The sequence below is a fragment of the Lacerta agilis genome, chromosome 1 (genome assembly GCF_009819535.1).
Source record: "Lacerta agilis isolate rLacAgi1 chromosome 1, rLacAgi1.pri, whole genome shotgun sequence".
NCBI lineage: Eukaryota > Metazoa > Chordata > Lepidosauria > Squamata > Lacertidae > Lacerta > Lacerta agilis.
Window position 1 is genome coordinate 115,804,211 of NC_046312.1, and position 21,571 is coordinate 115,825,781.

Sequence of the window (21,571 nt, forward strand, 5' to 3'; positions counted from 1 at the left end):
GAGCATCTGGGCAAACAATGACAATTAATACAAAGGAGGTTCATAGATATAGGAGAGGAATCCCTTCAGGAACTTCTCCAGATTGCTATCTGCCTATCTTTTCTCAGGCAAGGGGGATTAAGGAGGCAGAGGAAATATTTACCATATTTTTCGCACCATAGGGCGCACTGGACCATAGGGCGCACCTTGTTTTTAGAGGAAACAAGAATTTTTTTCTGGTTTTCCTCCTCTAAAAGCTGTTTTTTTGAGGATCAGCTAAAAGTTTTGCAGCTTTTTTTCAAAGAGAAAAGCCCTGTTTTTTGAGGATCAGCTAAAAGTTTTGCAGCTTTTTTGCAAAGGGAAAATCCCTGGTTTTTTTGAGGGTCAGCTAAAGGTTTTGCAGCTTTTTTTGCAAAGGGGGAAAAGCAAAGCTCCTTTTGCAAAGGGGGAAAACCAAAGAGGAAAAGCCCCATTTTTATGGGGTTCAACCCACATTTCTGCAGCTTCTAAAGGAAAGGGAGCCTTTTCTACAGTTTCCAGACAGATAATCTAATCAGCAAGTCACATGTCGCTGGGGAAACAAACAACCTCCCTCTGCAGCACATTCAACAATGGAGGGCGGGGCTGAAAGGGAGCTGGTACTCTTATCTCTCTCCTGATCTCTTGCTGATCAGCTGTTGAGCGGGGTCCTTTCAACACCCCCTTTTCTCTTTGTAAAATAAAAAGCATGATCCTCTTTTGGCCCCTGGGCAATTCAGCTCCAGGGACCAGCATTCCCTCCATAAGATGCACAGATATTTCCCCATACTTTTTAGGAAGAAAAAAGTGCATCTTATGAAGCGAAAAATAAGGTAGTCTTTAGAAAGCCCAGATGGCTTTTGGATTGCTGCTCTCCAGTTCTATTTTAGACTATTTATATACTTATGTATGTGTATTTACCTTGTGCAATTATCGTTTATTCTATATTTGAGACCTTATAATTCCTATAACATCCTGAACCTAAACGTTCGCTTCTCCTACGACCTTATCATGTAAGGAGTTTACACTGAAAGTAGCATGCTACAGCAGAGCAAAAAAAAATTCTGAAAAGGGAGCATTCAAGGATAGGATAACCTTTCCAGAACTTATCAGCAGCTTGGCAATGACTCGCAAGTCGTTTTCTGTGGCAGCACAACTTTGGAACGCCTTACCTGCAAAACCTGACATTTTCATAGTTTTTAGTAGGTGGAAATGTTATTTTAGAAGGGTTTCGGGGTGCTGACTGAGGCCAGTTACAGGTTATTTGTATTAGAGTTGATTCAATGGGATTACTGCCATTGTATTTTTGTTCTTTCACTGTCAAGAGTGCAAAAATCTCGAGTATCTCTGTAATATCAGATCTGTTTATACAAATGTAGGTTGCTTCTGTTTATTTCCACTGCAGCAAGATTTTACATTAAAGCAAAAGACATCAAACTGTAATGTAGTTACTTAATAAAATATTTAATTAAGTATTCTTTATATAAGCATGAATCCTTAAATACAAAACTACAAACAGGATAAATTAAATTTATATCTTTCTTATTTTTAAAGAATATACATACTCCAAAAATCGCAGCAGGCACATTGTATGCAGACAAAATAACAACTGGGCAAGAAATGGATCTTCAAGGAAATCCACTGATCACTGTACCTCAATATTTGAATTTTAGCAGATTGCTAAGTAAACTTGTCAAAGGGATGTTTGCCACCAAATTACTAGAATCTGGAAGCCTACCAGGTTATGCTCTTTACTCTTCGTGTATGCTTTCAAAAACTGGAAGGAAAACCAATTTATCTAAATATTTTTTTCCACATATTAAGCAAAACATTTTAACACAATCACCTTTCACAATAGGGTAAAAGTTTGGTCAACACAATACTGTTTATCAATATATGCCACTTTTCAAACCCTTCATTTCAGACACACCATTCTAATGCTAATAAAATGCCATAGGAAGATGGACCACAAACTCCTGGGTAAATATCCTCAGAGGTATTACAAAGAGGTACAAAACATGGTGTCTCAGTAACAGGAACTTTCATTAAGATGCATCAGCATCAGATTGATACATTCTCCTTTCCAACATTATCATACACAGGACACTTGTTTTAGCAAAACTGACTTGTTTAAAGGCTGCAATCCTATGCACACATACATGGAAGTAAATCCTATTGAAATTACCGAGAATTACTTCCAAGCAAACATGGAAGGCTGCATTAATATGAAGCACCTTTTTTACCTGTTACAAGGAGTACAGGTATCATTCCATCATCTCTTTTAACTTATTTACAGGGCATATGCAATTAAAGCAGACACTGCATGGGCACGTGAAGTCAGACAACAGGAAACCTTCAAGCGTTGCTCACATTTATTCCTTGTTAATGCTGCCTACACACGGTATCAGCTTTCACTTTGTGATTAGTGGTCGATACTGAATTACGCTGGCTGTTTGCTAAATAATGTAAAAGAGCCACGTTGGGATGAGATGTGCGTGCGACAAAATTAGCCCCCGTTTCTAGGCTGATTTTGTGACTAAGGGAAGCAACTCTCCCTCAAGAAAGAGCTTCAGAAGGTTATACAGAAATGGCTTGTTACTCACATAGTGTGGAAGTTTTACGTTTCTTGCAAATAGCAGCTGAATTGTAATGGTTGCAAGGCGCTCCGGGTGAGGGATGTTCACAAGACCAAAAGCCAAAGCCACAACTCACATGATATTAACAATCTTTTAAAAGTTAGCTCATAGGGATACCTATCATCTTAAATGGATAGCTGTTGCTGAACGTGGCACTGAGGCACCACAGTGCAACGCTAGCTATAGCTCTTGCTAAATTTCTCCTCTCCATCAGATAATTAGAGGGGAAAAAGTTTCTACATCTCATGAAACATACCCTACCGACAGCTTATCTCATTGTAACATAGCTATTACATGGCAAGTACATTTAACGACGACTTCCAGTGCAATCCTATACATGTCTACTCAGAAGTAAGCCCTCTAGGGTTCAACGGGACTTGCTGGTAAGTGTCTATAGAAATGCAACCTTCGGCATCTGCTGCTTTTGATGAATTTCCCTCCTTTCTCAGGAACCCCACCCCACCGAGTTTGCACAAGGGAAGACAGTGAATCAAAGTAGCATAAACAAAGTTATTTTTTTCTAACATTCATAAAGAAACGATTCTGCTGTAAGATTCAGAAAGCACCACCCAGTATTAATTAGTTCTATCCTTTTGTAAGTACTTCTAAGTAGGCCAGTATCTCAAATCCAGATGACCAGACGACAACCGATGCCTCCATGGGAACAAGATTCTGAGACAACTGAGAAATCAAGCTCTCCAACATATACCCTTGTCTTGGCATAACAACATCGCTTTTTTTCAAACACATTACTGGGCACAGGTCATTCCCACCATCGCCTATATATATAACTTGTGAGTATTTCACCTTGGGCTTTAAATGTTCTAGGAAGTCTTCCAAGACTTTTCTCTTGCAGAGGTTTACAGGACACTTTGCGCAATCATGAGCGTGACAATTCTGCACAGTGAGAGAGCCACCGTCATTGAAACTGGCGGGATTTGTAAACACTTCATCAAATACTTGAGATACATCAGCAGCTTTTAAAATCCAATCAATAAATATTGCATTGGAATCCGATATAATTATGCAGTCAAAAATGTCTTTGTGCTTGCCAATAAAATCTAGCAGCTCTTTCATTCCTGCAGTAAAAGGGATTGCTGTCATAGCTCTTTTCATCTCATCTTCTCTTATGCCAATGTCCCACAGGTATCTGAAGACTCTGCCCATATATTCTGTCCAGTATCCTTTTCGATAGGAATTTTTAATTTCATCAGGAAGCTTGGAAGCTGGTGCACATTTCACAATCCAAGTATCACTGTTTTCATCTACAACTGTATGGTCAAAATCAAAAACCAGAAGGACCTTCATTGTTGTTGGATAAATATAAACCTGGAAATGAGAAAGAATTATTTGCTTAAGTATGCTATTACTGTATTATATTAATATATTATAGTTTGACCATGATCTTAGAAATGCAATTATGCCGGGGGGAAATATTGTCTCTTATTCAGAAATCAGGTTGTGTATAGCAGTATTTAAGCGTGCTTTTGAAATTATTACAATCTACAATATCCTATGATATGAAACCCATTTGGAATATGCAATTATTTACCATACCCTATAGCAGGTGTGGGGAATTTTTGACCCTTCAGCTGATGTTGGATTCCAGTTCCTTTCAGGAATTGTAGTCTGGCAAATCTGGAGGCCATAGGTTCCCTATTCTTGCCTTATAGGTTTCAGATACAAGTCTGATAGCAAACTATAGTTTGGTGCAGTTGAATGAAACAGAAAACTGCAGTTTATAACAAACCAGATTCTCAGATTTTAAGCTCCTCCCCTCTTGTGTGAGGGGAGATGACAAAGGAGGATAGAGCTCAAGCATCACTGCAGATTATGCTCGTAACAGACAGTTTGGGCCAGTGCTCAACATCAGAACACTATTTACCTTGTCCTGAGGGGAAGGAAGAAAAAATAGGAGACAGAAACAGTCTGGTAAGCTGCTCCACTATTCAGCTTCCGCCCAGCAGTTCCCAAGCAAGCTGCCGTCTGAAGCTTTCCATCGCTGCCGCCACAGATCTAGTTAGGAAGAGAGGAAAGAAGAGCCAAGGAAATTCAGGTGAGAGCATACATGTGTACATTTAAGCCTATGAAGGCAGATACTGCTTTCTCAGCTCCCCACCAGCTGAATCGTATTCATAATCTTTACAACATACATTGCCTTGCATGCTTTTTTTTTTTTAAGGGAAGGAGCAATTCAGTGAGGCTGTTGACAAAGTCCCCCATGTTATTCTTGCAAAGAAGCTGGCAAAGTATGAGCAAGGTGAGGAAACTGTTAGGTGGATTTGTAGCTGGTTACCCGACTGGATCTGAAAGTGTGCTCACTAATGGTTCCTCATCATCCTGGAAAAAAGTGGCAAGTGGGGTGCTGCAGGGTTCTCTCCTGGGCCTGTTCAACATCTTTATAAACAACTTGGATGAAGGTATTGAGGGGATGGTCATAAAAGTTTGCAGCTGACACCAAACTGGGAGTGGTAGCCAATACCGCTGAAGGCAGAGTTGGGATTCAAGAGGACCTTAACAGATTGGACAACTGGGCCAAAACTAACAAAATGAATGTCAATAGGTTCTGCACTTAGGCAGGAATAATCCACTGCACAAATATAAGTTGGGGGACACCTGGCTTGCCAGTTGTGCATGTGAAAAGGATCTAGGGGTCTTAGTGGACCACAAGGTGAACATGAGTCAACAGTGTGATGCAGCAGCAAAAAAAAGCTAATGATATTCTAGGCTGCACCTGCCTAAGTATAGTGTTCCAATCAAGGGAAGTCATAGTCCCGCTATATTCTGCCTTGGTCAGACCACACCTGGAATACTGTGTCCAGTTTTGGGCACCACAATTTAAGAAGAACGTTGACTATCTGGAACGTGTGCACAGGAAGGCAGCAAAGATGATCAGGGGTCTGGAAACTAAGCCTTGTGAGAAACAGTTGAGGGAGCTGGGTATGTGCAAGTTGGATAAGAAGAGAGGAGATAGGGCAGCCATCTCTAATTATCTGTCACATGGAAGAGGGAACAAGATGGTTTTCTCCCGCTCCAGTGGGGAGGACCCCCGAACCAATGGCTTCAAATTACAAAGGAAGGAGAACTGCCTCATAGGGTGATATACACATTTAATAAGTAAGTAAATAAACAAAAACAAAAGGACATCAAGAACTTTCTGACGGTAAGAGCTGTTCCGACAGTGGAACAGACTCTCCTTCCTTGGATGTTTTTAAAGCAGACGTTGGATGCTTGACTGGAGATTCCTGCACTGCACGGGGTTGGGCTAGATGACCCTCGGGGTCCCTTCCACCTCTCTATAATAACTGGGCAAATATTTAATCGCAGCCATTAAGAGTCCCACACACGGCAAAGTGAAAAAGCCTGCGGGGAGACCCTGTCCCTGTTCCATCCTTCCCCTCCCCACCCCGCCACCCCACATCCACCACCCAACCCGGACCGTCGCCCTACGGTTTGGGGCCGCCTGCGGGCCGGAGCCCGGCGGAAGCGCGGAGGACAAGGCAGAGGGACCGGCTGAGCGGCGGCCGCGCACGCGCGCGGAGGAGGAGGAGGAGGGGGGGAGGTAAATAGCCGCAATAGCAAACAACAACAACAACCGCTGCCGCCGCTGCTTCAGCAGCAGCAGCTGCAGCGGCTCGACTCGCCCGGCCGCACTGACCTGCAACGTCTCCTTCGAAGCCGGGTCACGTGAGCGGCGCGCGGACAACTCTCGCGCCGCCGCCTCAGAACGTCGCGTCACTTCCCTCCCTTCCGACGCCGCCGTCCCGCCGTTGCCTGGCAACCGCCGCACGCGCGCTAAAGCCCCGAGTCGCGTCGTCGTCGTCGTCGTCGTCGCGCGTCGGCGGCGGGTCGCCTCCCGCCATGAAGGCCGCCGCCGCCCGCCAGGCCGCGCTCGCCAGGAAGCGCCGAGAGCAGGAACGCCAAGCCACGCGTGCGTGTGAAGGGAAGGAGGCGCTGCCTGCTTGGGTGTCCGAGGAGGAGGAGGAGGAGGGTGGCGGTCCCGGTTGATGATGCGCCTGTTGATGATGCTGCCAGTTGAGCCTCCTCATGAGGGTTGACGCCTTCGCCCTGGCAAAATGCGGGGCGGTTGGGTGGGGGGCGATTTTTCTCTGTTGTCTTTCTATCCTTTCTCTTAACTGCTGGGTTGTTGGTCAGTCAAAAGAGATTCAGTGAAATCGGAGTCGATGGGTTTGTCAGCGACACGGCATACAAGGAGCTTTGTACAGTGCAGTGTTGAAAACATTTTTTAATTGAAGAAATATTATTATTATTATTATTTATGTATTTTGTGTTTTTATCTTGTATTTTTATGCTGTGAACTGCCCCGAGATCTCCGGGCGGAGGGGCGGGATACAAAGCGAATGAATGAATGGGGCTACACCTGAAGATGGAGATTTCAGCTTTGCTGTTTGAATTTAAAAGCTGTAGTTAGCAGGAAAATGACACTTTGGGTGCTGCCACTAACCCAGATGGGGCCTTCTCTATCCTAAGAGGAACTGTGGCTTATATTCTATGCATTTCATTTTTGCCCTGCTTCCCGGCTATTGACATTTTCATTTATGTGGCCTTAACTGTGATAGGCTTAAGGTGGGGTGTCTTGGAAAATGTTATATACCTTATTTCCTAAACAGTCTTCTACCCCCTCATAACAGAATCCTAGATAGGGACTTTTTGCCACTTCTGTTTTCAGGTCTTAACTTCCTTCACATAGCCAATGGCCCCTGGGACATGTCCTCGATGTTGTGGTTATTTCACTATGAGGAATCCATAAGTTGACTAAGGCTGAAATCTTATATTGCTGGGGTGACCGGTGTGAGGCATAGTGACACCATTTGGACTTATTTCCATGGTGGCTGTGAAGCCTGTATGCACCCACAAACCCTGTAATGAGGAGGAGAGGGTAGCTATCTTCGAACCCCCTGGTTGGAAAGTAGCAGGAATGATTGAGCTGGAGAAGGGCAAATAAAAGCTACCAGAGAGGGTGGTGCCCATGGCACCCTCCCAAAATAAAAAATGTACCCAATGGCCCCAATATTTTGACAAATCCTGTACATTGTCATTTATCTGGGAATAAGTCCCCCTGAACTCTGAAGTGTTTGCATCTCTGCAGACCTATAAGGCTTTAATCCTATGAACGTTTTACTTGGGAGCATTCTCGCTGAAACCAGAGAATGAACATGTTTTTAGGGTTGCAGTGTGAAGATATCTCCATCATACAGCGTGCCCAGGGCTGCTATCTCAACCTGGTATGAAAGCATGATTGTTTTGGCCAGAAGGTGAAAGAGTCATAAACGACATTTGACAGAAAACTTTTTTTTTTTCATATCTAGCAAACGAAGATGATCTTGTGGAGGGAATATTTCTTCCGGTGGGAGTAGATCTCCGCCAAATAACTATACTCCCCAAAAAAGAATGGGAGAGGATTCACGATAGCCTCACTGCCCCAGCAAGAGAAGCAGCCCGGCTTCGCGCTGAAAGGAAGGAGCGGAAAGATCTGCACTTAAAGTCTCAAGCACTTGTGAAAAACTGGCATAACACTATTGCGGTAAGTGACACACATACAGTTCAATGTCTGTGGAATGTTTATGACAGTCCTGGTTGTATTGCTATCCTTTTTCTTACTACAGTACTGGGTTGGTCAGTCAAAAGAGTTTCAGTAAAATCAGAATATATGTGTTTATCAGCAATAGATTATTGCAACATGATATACATGGGGCTGCCTCTGAAGACGGTTCGGAAATTTCAGCTGGTGCAGAATTCGGCAGCCAGGTTGCTCACCAGGGGAAGATGGATTGAGCATATAACAACAATCCTGGCCCCTACTGTACTGGTTTCCTGGCCCAATTCAATTTGCTGTAAAGCCTTAAATGGTTTGGGACCACAATGCTTCAAGGGGCACCTCTCTCCATATGAACCTACCTGGACCCTGAAATCAGCTTCTGATGCCCTTCTTCATATGCCTTCTCCATGAGAGGTCTGGAGCGAGGCAACACAAGAATGTACCTTTTCTGCAGTGGTTCCCCATTTGTAGAATGCACTCCCCATTTCATTATTTATCTTTAGGTGCCAGCCAAAAATGTTTCTTTATATCCAGGCCTTTGACTGATTAAACATTCTATGGCCTTTTAAATATGTTGGTTGCGGGGGGGGGGGGGGTTGGTTTGATTTTATTTTTTATTTAGGTATCTTCTGTTCTCATTTTGTATTGTATTTTTATGTTGTAAACCTCCCTGTGATCCTCAGGTGATTTAATTAATAATAATGATGATGATGATAATTTTATAGTGTGAACTGGGAAGTCCTGGGTTCAGAACTCGTTTCAACCATGAATTTTTCAGGTCAACTCATATTGCAGTAGATAAAAAATAACACTGATTTACCATGCAGACTGTTGAGCACTATTTACATGTATAGGTCCCACTCCTCAACCAGAAAAGCTTCCAGAGGAGCTTACAAATTGATAAAAATAACACAGACCCTGCCCTCAGGTTTGCAGACTAAAAACAAATAAATGACAAAATAGGAAAATGGGATGTTGTGGGGGATCAAAGAAAAGACACACACTCAGGCGCCATGATCTTAAAGGTACAAGGTTTTTTAAATCAACAGATTGGATGGAAATAGGCTGATCATTGTTTGTTTGTTGGTTGGTGGCTCCTAAGAAATAGCCTGGCAACCCAACCTACCTGGAAGTGACTGCAATGCAGCAGAAGTTGTTGACCTTACTAGGTGGGGCCTTCATCTCCTGGGGCCTAAATGAAATCTGCCAACACTTTGTGGCATCATAGCAGGTAGGCTCATGGCTCATAGACACCCAGTAGATACCGTCATCCTCATATAAATGGTCCTGCTCCTTCTCACAGGACAAGACTCTGTGAAGGTGAGGGGAGGAGTCAGCCCAGCTGGCGAAAACAGCAGTGGCTGGTGATGGCAGATCCTTGCTCTCTGCTGCTCATTCTGCTGAGTATTAGTGTAATTGATGCTAGTTTAAACAACAACATTCTGATCCTCAACATTGAGATTGTATCTGCAACATTGGGTGCCTTGCTTGGTGTCATAATGTGCGGCATGCTTGTGCCAGAGCAGTGGGTTATATGTAAAAAAAAATATGTTAGTAAGTAGTTTATAAATGAACAAATGCCTGTTTATTACTCTAGACCAGGCATAGGCAACCTTCGGCTCTCCAGATGTTTTGGCCTACAACTCCCATGATCCCTAGCTAACAGGACCAGTGGTCAGGGATGATGGGAATTGTAGTCCAAAACATCTGGAGAGCCGAAGGTTGCCTATGCCTGCTCTAGACCAAATGTCTTACTTGAGTACTTTATTATAATGCATCATGCGAGGAAGTTGGGTGCATAGGGGGTTAGGGGAGGGGTAGTACCTCTGGTGGGGTATGCGCCATACTCCTTCTGGGGTAATTTCTCCACCTTTGATCCCCACCCTGCCCTCAGCTTTCACCTGTGACAGCAGCCACTCTCTGGGAGTGGCTTCAACTGGCTGGATAAACCAGGTGTGGGTAGCTGATGGGTCTCAAGCCCTAGGTGAGGTAGGGTTTGCAAAGACAGGCTCTGGCGGATTGAATGGATGAGACTAATAGTGGGTCCAATTGTCAAGAAGGCAGTTTCTATATGTGCTATAGAGGGATGTGAGGACAGATGGGGCTTGTTAACCTGGGAAGGTAGCCCATCTAGGAGAAGGGGAAAACTGATCCTAAACCTCTACTGCCTTGTGGGATATCTTCAGGAGAAGAAAAGAGTAAGAAGTAAACCCTGCACAAACCTGGAGTGGAGTCCCTAAGACGGTGCCTTGTATGATTCTTTCCGGCAACTCCTGCAGCCAAGCTGGTGCCAAATGTATCACTGCTTTTCTTTGGACCAGATCAGCTAGGCTGAGAGGGGGTGGGTCTTGTTGTCTGGGCAGCACAGGACCTCTATACATACTGCCCAGGCTTGTGCCCTGAGGAGGTCACTTTGGTGCTGCTAACACATCGGTTTGACTTCATCACCAGAGGTGTACTCCATTTTTTCTCTAGACAGACAGATTGCAACAATATTGAATGAATGAATGAATAAAATATTGCATTGCAGGGTATGGCACATGCGAAAGTTGTAGCCAAGAAAGAGCGTCTGGAGAGGGAAGAGGAAGAAAAAAGAAAGGTTGACCTGGAAGAAGCAAAGTATGAAGCACAGAAGCGAAAAGAGGCAGTGGAAGAATCCAAACTCTATCAGTACTATCAGAATGAGAGAGTGAAAGACTTCCATGTAACATTTATAATTATTATTATTATTTCACTTTAATGTGGGGCATATGTTCAACATAGAAGCTGTATTAAATGAGCGAAATAGGCACAATCAAAATGGCTGTTAATAAGCTTTGCTTGGGATCAGCAGAAGCTGAGAGTAGCTGGAAAAACATTGTCTAATTATACAATAAGCAGTGGGGGACTAGCATTCCCATCAGTAAAAAACTGCTATCAGGTAGCCCTCTTTACAAATTTGAAAAATTGGTTTCATTGACACAGATCATTAATATTGGAAGAGGGTAATAGCTCTGTGTGAGGCCATGAGAACCAGCTTATGCCTTTCTTTGCAAAGCAGGCCAGTCACATCCCAAACTGTCCAGGAATCACTGCCATCCCCCACCTCGTCTTAATGTGTATAGGCCCCAGACAGGAGTGGATTCCAAGGCTATTCAAGAAACACTGGTACGGGGACTCTGAGATAGCATCCTGTTTACTTGACCTTCCCCAGTTGAAAGAAACTTGCTTTCCTCCATCAACCTGTTTGATGAAGCAAGCAGAGGCAGCACCCAGCTCTCTGCCTCTACCCAGAAATCAGAGCAACCTGCTTTCACCTGTCAGCTCCAATCCCTATACCTTTGTGGCATGAACCAAGTGACTTAGGCTCATGGTCCCCTCCCCTAACCTTGTGAGTTGGCAAACTTCTCTAATTATATAACATCTAAACTTATATTTCAATGGTACTTTACATTATCAAGATTGAACCATATATCTAGGACAACAAGCAATATATGCTGGCTATGTAAAGCAACAAATGCAGATATGTAAAAAAAAAAAAAAATTGGTCTTGTCCCCAAACGAAGATTCTTTGGATTGAAATATATAAACGAAACTGATGTTAAAGCAGGGTATACATTTCTAATGAACCCACATACCCAATATTGTTTGGGTATGTGAAAGTTCGCGTTTTAACAGACAATAGAGAAATGGTCATAAATTTATTGATTGTTGCTTGTATAACGACTAGCACCTAAGTGGAAAGAAGAAAAAACTCATTATCAGCAGAGAACTGGGTAATCAAAATCTGGGAGGTTGTAAATACGATAAAATCGACAAACATGGTCAGAGTTAGAAAAGGAAGACAACCTCATGATCATTTTATAGAGTAATTGAACTTGTTTATAATATATTGGAATAACAAACACAAGACAATATAAACCCACACATGTTATTAAGTATCATGTAACAACTTTCAGAGTTCTCTCTCTTAACACATTAGAAATTATCAGCTACTGTTGTTAAGGGGAAACGTCATTAGTATAATACTTACATCACTGGTGCATCATTTATTGTTTTAAAATAGTTTGTTTAATTAAAGCAATAAAAATAATCCCTATCAAACGTTGCAATTTTATTTTGCAGAGAGCCCTCTTACTTACCGAATGCTTAAAAGAAAGAGATGCTCAGATTGAATTTAAAAAGGTAAAAGAAAACCTGTACCGCTGCAGAGATGCAGAAGTAGAATGTGAACGTCAAAAAGCCATACTAAAAGAGGAGGAAAAGATTAGAGAGAACCGTAGGAAGAGAGTGCAACTCAGCAAGGATCAACTGGAACAGTAAATATAATTAGCAGAGCTCTTTTTTCAAGCCCGCAGAATAAAGGTGTCATTTGTGGCGTAAGCACATTTGCCCCATAAAGCAGCAACAAATAAATTGATCTGTTTTAACATTTATTGGGGGATGGGGCAGGAAACCCTACTTGTTCACTGTTATTCTTTCCAATAGTGTTTGGGGAAGGTCCGTAGCTTATGTTTTGCGTGCAGAAGCTCCCAGGTTCAATCCCTGGCATCTCCAGAAACAACCCTGCCTGAAATCCTGGAGAGAGCTGCGGCCACCACTCCACGTAGACCAGGATTCCCCAAACTTTGGTTCCCAGCAGCTTTTGGACTACGATTCCCATCAACCCTGACCACTGGTCTTGCTAGCTAGGGATGATGGGAGTTGTAGTCCCCCCAAACAGCTGGAGACCCAAGTTTGGGAAACCCTGGTGTACACAGTCCTAAGTTAGATGGACCAATGGTATGACTCAATATAACACAGCTTCCTATGTTCCTAAAGGAAGATAGCTCTTGTCCCTGCGGTACTTGATTTTGACAACTACTGCTGCATTAGTGCCTGGGCAGATAAATATGAAAGAGAGACGGTGATTTAAGAAACCAAAACATACCATATTGGACCACGTTCTGAATTAGCAGCTGTAACTCCTTACTCCTTCTCGCTGCTGGAAGGAAGGTGTACTCCAAGTACCATTCGCCCTGGGACTCCGGAAGTGAGGGGAAGGCCTCTGCCGCTAGTCAACAGAATAAGGACCTTCACGGGGATGCTGCATCTCCTCTCTTTTAGGAAGAATACAAGTGGCAAGTTGAAGGCCAGCCTGGCCTCAACCATTGGCCAGACAGTGGTGATGGTGATGGTAATGATTTATTTATACCCCGCCCATCCGGCTCCCAACAGATTAAAAACATAATAAAACATCAAATATTAAAAACCTCCCTAAACAAGGCTGCCTTCAGATATCTTGTAAAAGTCAGATAGTTGTTTATTTCCTTGACATCTGATGGGAGGGCATTCCACAGGGCGGGCGCCACCACCGAGAAGGCTCTCTGCCTGGTTCCTCCCCCCCCCTTTAAATGAAAGAACACTCAGCTCCAACTGCCAATTGATCTGAGAGCTCAGAATTAAACAGCTAAGGACCGCAATACCTCAAGGACCGGCTCTCTCCATTTGAACCTACCGGACCCTGAGATCATCTTCTGAGGCCCTCCTTCGTGTGCCTCCTCGAGAGGTCTGGAGGGTGGCAACACGAGAACAGGCCTTCTCTGTGGTGGGTCCCTGTCGGTGGAATGCTCTCCCCAGGGAATTTCACCTGGCACCTTCATTATATACCTTTGGGCGCCAGGCAAAAACGTTCCTTTTTAACCAGGGCTTTGGTTGATCCGATTGACATCCTATACCCTTTTAAAAAGTTTTTTGTTGTGGGGAGGGGGGCTGCTGGGCTGTTTTTGTTGTGGGGAGGGGGGCTGTTATTTTATTAGGTATTTTGTGGTTTTATATCTTGATTTTATTCTGTGAACCGCCCTGAGACCCCCGGTTGTAGGCCAGTATATAAATTCAATAAATAATAATATAATAATAATTGAGAGGAAGGCTACCCTAGCCTCTGCTTATCAGCCAGAGGAGCAAGGGCACCAGTAATATTTTTTATTTTTCGAACTGTTGTTTTAAAAATCATTTTGGAGATAATTTGATTGAAAAGTGGGGTACACCTTTTGAGAGAGAGAGAGAAAAGAAGTCCTGCGAATAACCGCGATCCATCTGTACCAGTCTTCTTGAGCATCCAGAACTTCTGCCAATTGTAGAGGAACTTTAGACATGGCTTATTGACCAATCTTTTCTATGTTTTAGGATAAAAGAGCATGAACGTCTAGCAGAACTGAGCAGGCTGGAAGACAAAAGGGAAAGGGCAGAGATTCAGGAGCAGGTCCGGCTAAATCAACAGGAAGTGCTGCAGAAAGAGCAGGAGGAGCGTGAAGACAAAATCAGGCGTAGACGGGCGCATCAGGTATGAAATGGGAGGTAGTAGCCAAATGTATGGAACTTAGGATCTGAAAAAACCACATTTCAGTTTCCACTCCATTTGGACTTCGAGTAGGCGCTTAACTTGGGACAAATTACCAGTCAAATTACTCACAGGCCTGCTTATAACAAACGGAGGGGAAGTTGGTTTCTGGTGCTTAGGCCAAGAGCTTGTGTCATTGCTTTTCAGAAATGACTTTTTAGGGGAGCCTTTAGTGCAAAGGTCAGGAGAGAGGGGCTACCTCCATGCACAGTTTTGTTTGGATAGGTGGTTGTTAGGGATCTGATAATTCAGCAGTTGTGAGGCTCACACAGATGATGGTGCTCTCTACTATTCCAAATGGCAGATTGGAAATTGGCAATACAGTCGTACCTTGGAAATCAAACAGAATTCATTCCAGAAGTCCGTTCGACGTCTGAAGCGTCGGAAACCAAAGCGCGGCTTCTGATTGGCTACAGGAAGCTCCTGCAGCCAGTCGGAAGCTGTGGAAGCCCTGTCGGACATTCAGTTTCCAAAAGTAATTTGCAGCGTTTAGGAGCCAAAACGTTCAAGAACTAAGCTGTTCAAAAACCAAGGTACGACTGTATTAGTGAAAGTGGTGCAGTCTAAAACTGCTATAGTGTCAAACCAGCTGTTGACAAAGCTGCCTTCTGGGCAAAATCTAAAGGGCATTTCCCATTCATGTTTCATCACCTGTTGATATCTTTGTGGAACCTGCATATGAAACAATACCAATAGTCTCCATACTTGACAGAAATTACTTCTAGTTAGGTGCACAAAGGGTGGGAATTTGTAAGCAGCACAAAAATTGGAGTTCAGTCATATTTTTGCAGCGAGTTGTCTGTATCAGGACCAATACAAGCCACAAGGTGCACTTTGTGGGAATGTTTAGGAGTGTGGATGAGTATATATTATTTTATATATATCATCCCAGCTTGTGTGAGCAAGCTCCAAACTTAGCAGAGTTACATTCCCTTTTAAAACACAGCAGAAAATGGTTGCATAGGCTTGCTAAAGCCTCTGTAAGAAATATATATTCCTGGTATATTCCCCTTCTTCCCTCTTAAAAGTAAAGACACAACAAAGTACTGATTATAAGATATAAAAGAGTTTACTTACATTCATCCATGAGTTACAGTACAGGCTCAAAGAGGCAGATAAGCTTAGATAAATATATTTACATGTGGTGAAGCTGATTCCATAGGGAAACAGGCTTCACCTCTGCTTCTCTCAGCTGCAAGCTGAGAGAGAGCATCCTGCTTGTTCAAAAGACGAGGCAAAATGGAGAGTGATCTTTGGGATCTTGTTCCCAGGTAAGACCACACCTACTTCTGGTTCCTGTAACTCAGTCCAGGTAAACAGGAAGTTAAGCCTGGAGGACTGAGTTACCTTCATGTCCACTCTAGCAGTGTTGTGTTTGGCTGCTCTGTGTTTACATCCCACACACTTTTTCAAGGACGGTGTCAGGAGCTCAATAACAGCTACACAGCTCCAACATTGGTACCCATGTTTACACGAGATGACATTAATATGCTGTCTTATATTTCCACTGTCACCTCCTTGCTCCTTTATCGTAGAAAACAGGAACAAATCCCTATAAACCTCCTTCTTCCAGCTCTGTACTTTGCATAAATATATAACGTTCTTCATGATCTTTTCTGTCATCTTCCATAGCTCGGGCCTAATTGGTGCAAACGCAGTGAAGCCTTATGTAAAGATTCTGCCCCACCCCTCTGCGAACACGCACCCGGAAAGAGTCAGGTTTGGGCAGAAGTGTCATTCCAGCCCCAGTTTGCCCAGTAAAGGCACAGGTCATTGGAGAGCTACTGCTGGTGCTGCTCCCACTAATGGTAGCTGGCCCAGGCCCTTGATACAGGGTGTTTGGTGTCTTGTGTGAAGCAGGGCCAGCCAAGGATCAGCAAAAAACAAAAACCCACAGAAGGCAGCAGGGCTTCCGAAGTGGAGGTGGCTCTACTGCTCCAATTATCCTCCAGCCAGTCGACTCTATAGAGTGCTCTGCTCGACACTTCTTTTGGTCAACAAAACACACATTCTGAGTTTTTTCCATTGTTTTTTTTTAAGGCACATGTTGCTGACCAGGTGACTCTCAAGGCTATCGAGAAGCAAAAAGAAGAGGAAGAAGATGATAAAGTCCGAGCACATTATAAAGCAAAGCAAGCTATGGCTAAGCTGACAAAAGCAAAAGAAGATGAAATGCACAGGTAGGCAGAATGTGAGCGGGAAATGGAAACAAATTACCCAAATAAAACAAGGTACAGTGGACGCTCGGGTTGTGAACGGGAGGCACGTTCGCAACCCGCAGCGTTCGCAACGCACAGTGCCGCGTCTGCGCACGCGCGGGTCGCAATTCGGCACTTCTGCACATGCGCAAAGCACCAAATACCCGGAAGTAACCCGTTCCAGTACTTCCGGGTTCAGCACGGTGCACAACCTGAAAACACGCAACCTGAAGCGGCCGCAACCCGAGGTATGACTGCACAGCTTTCTAGCACTGTGAGTTATTACGGTAGAGACCCCATCTTGCACACAGAGATATTATGAAAGGAAAGTAATACTGCGGCAATTCTTGCTTCTGTGCCAGCGTTTCCGCTGGCTTGATGAACGATCCCCCCTCCTCCCCATCATATTCTTCTGGGCGTTCTTGGTCCCAACAAAGCCAATTTCAGGGGGGGAGTCCTGTTGCACTAATGGAGGTTCTTGGTTGGCCTCTGCTAGCAGGACATGTTTGTTGAATCCTGCCCTGTGGGACCAAGGACTCTCGATACATTTTTACTCTGCTGCAAACTCTTTTTATTTTATTTGACTGATAACATTTGCGTCCTGCCTTACTTCCGTCACGGAACCCAAGGCAGCATACATGGAGCTGCCAAGCAATCTCTCAACCTTGAGATCACTGATTTGAGATAATGTTTTAAAACTGTTTTTTAGACTGCCGTGTCTGCTGCCCTGGGTGGAAGGGCAGGATACCAACCAACCAACCAACCAAACAAACAAACAAATGTGCCCGCAGACCTGCCTAGGGACCAATATAAGAGATGAACATTATACAGAGTATAATAAGGCACGGATGGGGAATAGGATGCAGCCAGTGGGCCAGATAGTTACCTCGGTGATGTATTGTGGGCCATTCTGACAGGTGTCAATCACCCGACGTCACAAGTGACTCGTAAGCAAACTAGAATTCCTTTGCAGGTGCCACTTGAACTGCAACCACAGAGAAATATTCTATCACCAGCTTCAATTCAAGCCGGCCCGTCAAACAGATACTTGCACTTACAGCAAACTGTGTTTGGGGCTTGCTGCAAGTGCAGATTCCAGCTAGCTTGTGAAGCCCACTTTAGGTAAGCACCAACTCCATAGTACATCTGACCCCAGTGGGCTGACTGTAAGCACTAGTCAGCTGATTGATGCTGACCGCAAGCCGACTTCAGGTAGACACCAACAGGTCGGGAACACTCTAGTGCAGATTTATTTATTTACAGGCAACTCCCGATTTGCATTCTGGGTCATCACACACAATGGCAGAGTGCACATAAGCCCTCCTCCTTTTCCGGCCACATGCAGGTCGCTGTGATGTGCATGTGCACAGCCGTGCACCAGTTGGACGCATGTAAATCAGCTGTTGCTTCTATTAACTTTCCATTCTGTCCTTCACCTGAGGATCACAGGGCAGTTTACAAGCGTTAGGCTTGCTGTCACCACCAATCAGCTGAAGATCGCTGATAGCAAGCCTCCCTCACCGAGGAACAACTGGGAGCGTTTTAAGGCTCCTGATTGCTCCTTGGTAGGCAGCTCTCCACCTGTCTGGCACCTAATGTCACGTATGGGTAGAGATACAGAGCATCAGTCCTTCCTCTGATTGGCATAGAGGAGTGTGGTTTTATCCAATTTGGTAGTTTAATCAAGGCATGCCCCAGGCCTCCGCTCACAGCACGCGGTTGATGAATCTTGGCACTTATGGCTGAACCATTGCAGGTTAATGGAGGAGCACAGAGACAACATTACTAGCCGCCTCCTGGCTCATATGAAAAAGGAGGCTGATGATGAAGATGAGCGTATCGCTAGGGACATTGCAGAGACGGACGCGCAGCTGGCGAGAGAACGCAAAGAAAAAGAAGAAAAGAACAATGCTGAACTGAAATCCATCAAAGAGCACAGAATGAATGTGGTAAGAAAAAATTAAACACACTTTTCTGTTTTACCACTTCTTATTTATCAGTTGGGATGGAATCCAGCATTGGGTTAGCAGAATTCTGCTCGTATAACTGGATTTCACTTTTACCTCTTCCCCCGTGCACCCCATAATAGGCTTTGGAGGATCCCCCAGCCGTGTAGAGCAGATTTTGAGGGTATGGGGGAGATCACAAGGGAGGGAGAGAAAGGTGAAGTCGCGCTGAGAGAGCAGAAGTTCAGTTTGCGAGTGGACAGTGTTGGATTCAACCTTTAGTCTAAAAAAATAGACTTCTTTTACACTGGCACTGTGTTCCTGAGCAGCTTTCATGAAAGCAAGTTCCATTAAAATTAGTGGGACTGGCTTACACATAAAAGTATTTAAAAATTGGATGCCCAGAATATCAAAATTGCATGTATGTAACTCTTAACGTTAGTAGCAGGTTAGAGAGTCATCAGATCTTAGGCTTTACTACCACAGGATAAGAACTGGATTGTGTTGTTATAGATTAAAAGGAAAGAAGAGAAAGAAAAACAGGACAGATTAGAGGCTCAAGAAATGCTTCGTGGACAAATAGAAGCAGATCGGATTTACCAAGAACTGGAGAAAGACAAGAAACATAGAAATCATTGTGCAAACTTAAAATTGCAAGAGACCCATGTCATGCAAATAGTAAGTATGGGCATTAAGTTTACAAAGTAAACAAAGGGCAGAAATGGAATATGACTTGTACATTTCTGTCCAGTGCCTGAGAGGGCAGTCTTGAGTGAGAAAACTGCCCTCTGCACCTGCAAATGGATGAATTCTCAGAGACAGGCTTCTTCTGTCTCCAGATGACAAACGCCTTAGAGAAAGGAACCTTGCATCCTGTCAGAAATCAAAGAAAACTGGCAGCATCATCACTGTAGTGTAGTAGACAGCCTTGGATCCTGAATATCATGAGCAGAACACTCACAGAAGTATCCTTCCTTCCTTCCTTCCTTCCTTTTTCCATCTCTGTCTCTCCCTCTGCATGCCAGTCCTCTCCAGAGGGTTATAGGGGGTCCTGCACAGTGTAAGTTTTCGGGGCATTGCCAGAAAAAGGGGGGATTTCCCCAAAATCAGATGAGGGGAATCTTCCATGTTTTGGAAGTTAGGTGGTATTTTAAATATTTAAATAGGCAAAAACTGGCAGGTTCCCTGCTCCCAAGTGGCAAACAATAGTGGCAATGAATGAAAGAGACCATGCCCAGGTTCCAGCGTTTTTTTCTGTAGAAAATGCCATTACAGATACTTAACTCTTCGTTTCACTTGATTAAGCTGGGATTCTCAGAATGCCGAATTTTACATTCAGTAATTAATGCTGTACTTGTGTCCCACTCACAATGTTTATGACTTCATAGAACAAGGATTACACCCACACGATATCATTTATCCTAGCTAGTGCTTTTGTCGTGTGCTGCTTCTTCTTCTTCTTCTTCTTCTTCTTCTTCTTCTTCTGGGAATCAGGACATCTATAACTTTATAGTTTCATTTTTAATATATTATAAAATTATTGTTGGATATACTTAAGATTCCCCTCCTCCCTTCCAATGCAGGTTGAAAAAAGGTTAAGAGAAGATCGTGAGAAACAAGCAGAGACGGACTATGTCAGACAAAAAGAACGCATTTTATTATACAAGGAGCAGGAATTCCAGAAGTATGCAAAGAAAATCATTGATGAGCAATCCAAGACTACTCGGAATCTTTACCCTCTTTTGAAAGCACTCAATGAAGGTGACTCAGGTATAAACAGACCAGTTTATAGAGAAAATGAACAGCCATGTGAGAAGCAGCCTACTAAGCTGCCGTTTATAGGTGACACAGCTCAAGAAATGAAATGGTTAAATGAATATGAATATGGGCACACTAAGGGTCGGCTAGGATTTTCATGGTGAGGAAAACCCTTCCGAATGCTACAGTGAAAGTCTAATGCATTTTTAAATAACCCCAAATTGTAGTGGAAAATTAGCAAGTTGAAGATGCCTTAATAAAGGTTGCAACCATCCAAATATATTTAGGTATAACTTTGAAAATCCATAGCTCTAATGATGTGTAGCATTTAGAAGTTCCAAAAAAAGCCATTCACGCCTTTCTATTGAATTTTATTTCAGGAATTTCTACTCTTTTATTCCTTAAGTTTCTGCCACCTGTACCAAAAATAACACACACTTCGCGAACAAACTATTTGCTGTACCTCTTCCATTTAAACTTCTTAGGCTAAAAGCACTAACTAGCCACTTAGTTCTAAACACAGGATTCCTGATCAAGTATTTGCCTCTTGATGGCCAAAATGTCACCCATGGCTATTTTTATTTCATTAGCCAGCAAGCCACTCCCTGATCCCGATCAAGACTGTGGCATAGTGGGGAGGTATATGCATTTTAACCCTCGCTGTGCTCTCAGTCTGGATTGGACTCCCCCTCTCCTGCTTTTTGCACTTGAAGCGAATGGACATTCCCCTGGCGGCCCTGTGCACACAGCAGGCAAAGTGGGCAGTGATTTGGATTGGGACCATGATGGAAGAGGGGCAAAAAGAGCTAGAGCCCACCTACCCTCTGTTGCACTGGCTATTTGTGAAATAAAGAAGCGTCATGCATTGAGGGACTGTAGGGAGCCATATGCAAGGAAGTAACTGTAGTCGGGAACAGCGGTGCTTATCCTTTCCCTCACCCCCTTGACTGGGAAACCTCATCTTGGGCCAGACAGAATATAAAGTCGTTTGGGCTGCAGAATAAATGCAACAGGAAGACAGCATCTCTCCTGCTGCCTTCTGTTGTTCCCTTTCAACTGCCCCCTCGCTGCTTTGCGTGTCAGATTGGGAAGTGCCATCAACTTGAAAGATTAAA

General features: G+C 43.8%; 2 protein-coding genes across 3 annotated transcripts; one reads left to right on the forward strand and one right to left on the reverse strand.

Annotated features, from left to right (window-relative positions):
* Positions 1-1,437: 1,437 nt before the first annotated feature.
* On the reverse strand, positions 1,438-6,380 carry PHOSPHO2 (phosphatase, orphan 2). Of its 2 annotated transcripts, XM_033168410.1 has the most exons (3): positions 6,292-6,380; positions 4,519-4,649; positions 1,438-3,962 (listed from the first exon to the last, which is right to left on the reverse strand). In XM_033168410.1, exon 3 carries the CDS (start codon positions 3,939-3,941, stop codon positions 3,219-3,221), a length of 723 nt encoding a protein of 240 aa, XP_033024301.1. In that variant the 5' UTR covers positions 3,942-3,962; positions 4,519-4,649; positions 6,292-6,380; the 3' UTR covers positions 1,438-3,218. The 2 variants fall into 2 exon arrangements, with proteins under 2 accessions (XP_033024301.1, XP_033024306.1); XM_033168415.1 differs by lacking the exon at positions 6,292-6,380 and having other exon boundaries at positions 4,519-4,785.
* Positions 4,428-20,758, forward strand: LOC117047454 (coiled-coil domain-containing protein 173-like). The gene is made up of 10 exons (XM_033150669.1): positions 4,428-4,565; positions 6,312-6,564; positions 7,964-8,178; positions 10,724-10,897; positions 12,298-12,491; positions 14,341-14,497; positions 16,595-16,734; positions 18,509-18,701; positions 19,212-19,376; positions 20,282-20,758. Exons 1-10 carry the CDS (start codon positions 4,428-4,430, stop codon positions 20,618-20,620), a joined length of 1,968 nt encoding a protein of 655 aa, XP_033006560.1. The 3' UTR covers positions 20,621-20,758.
* The last annotated feature ends 813 nt before the right edge of the window (positions 20,759-21,571 follow it).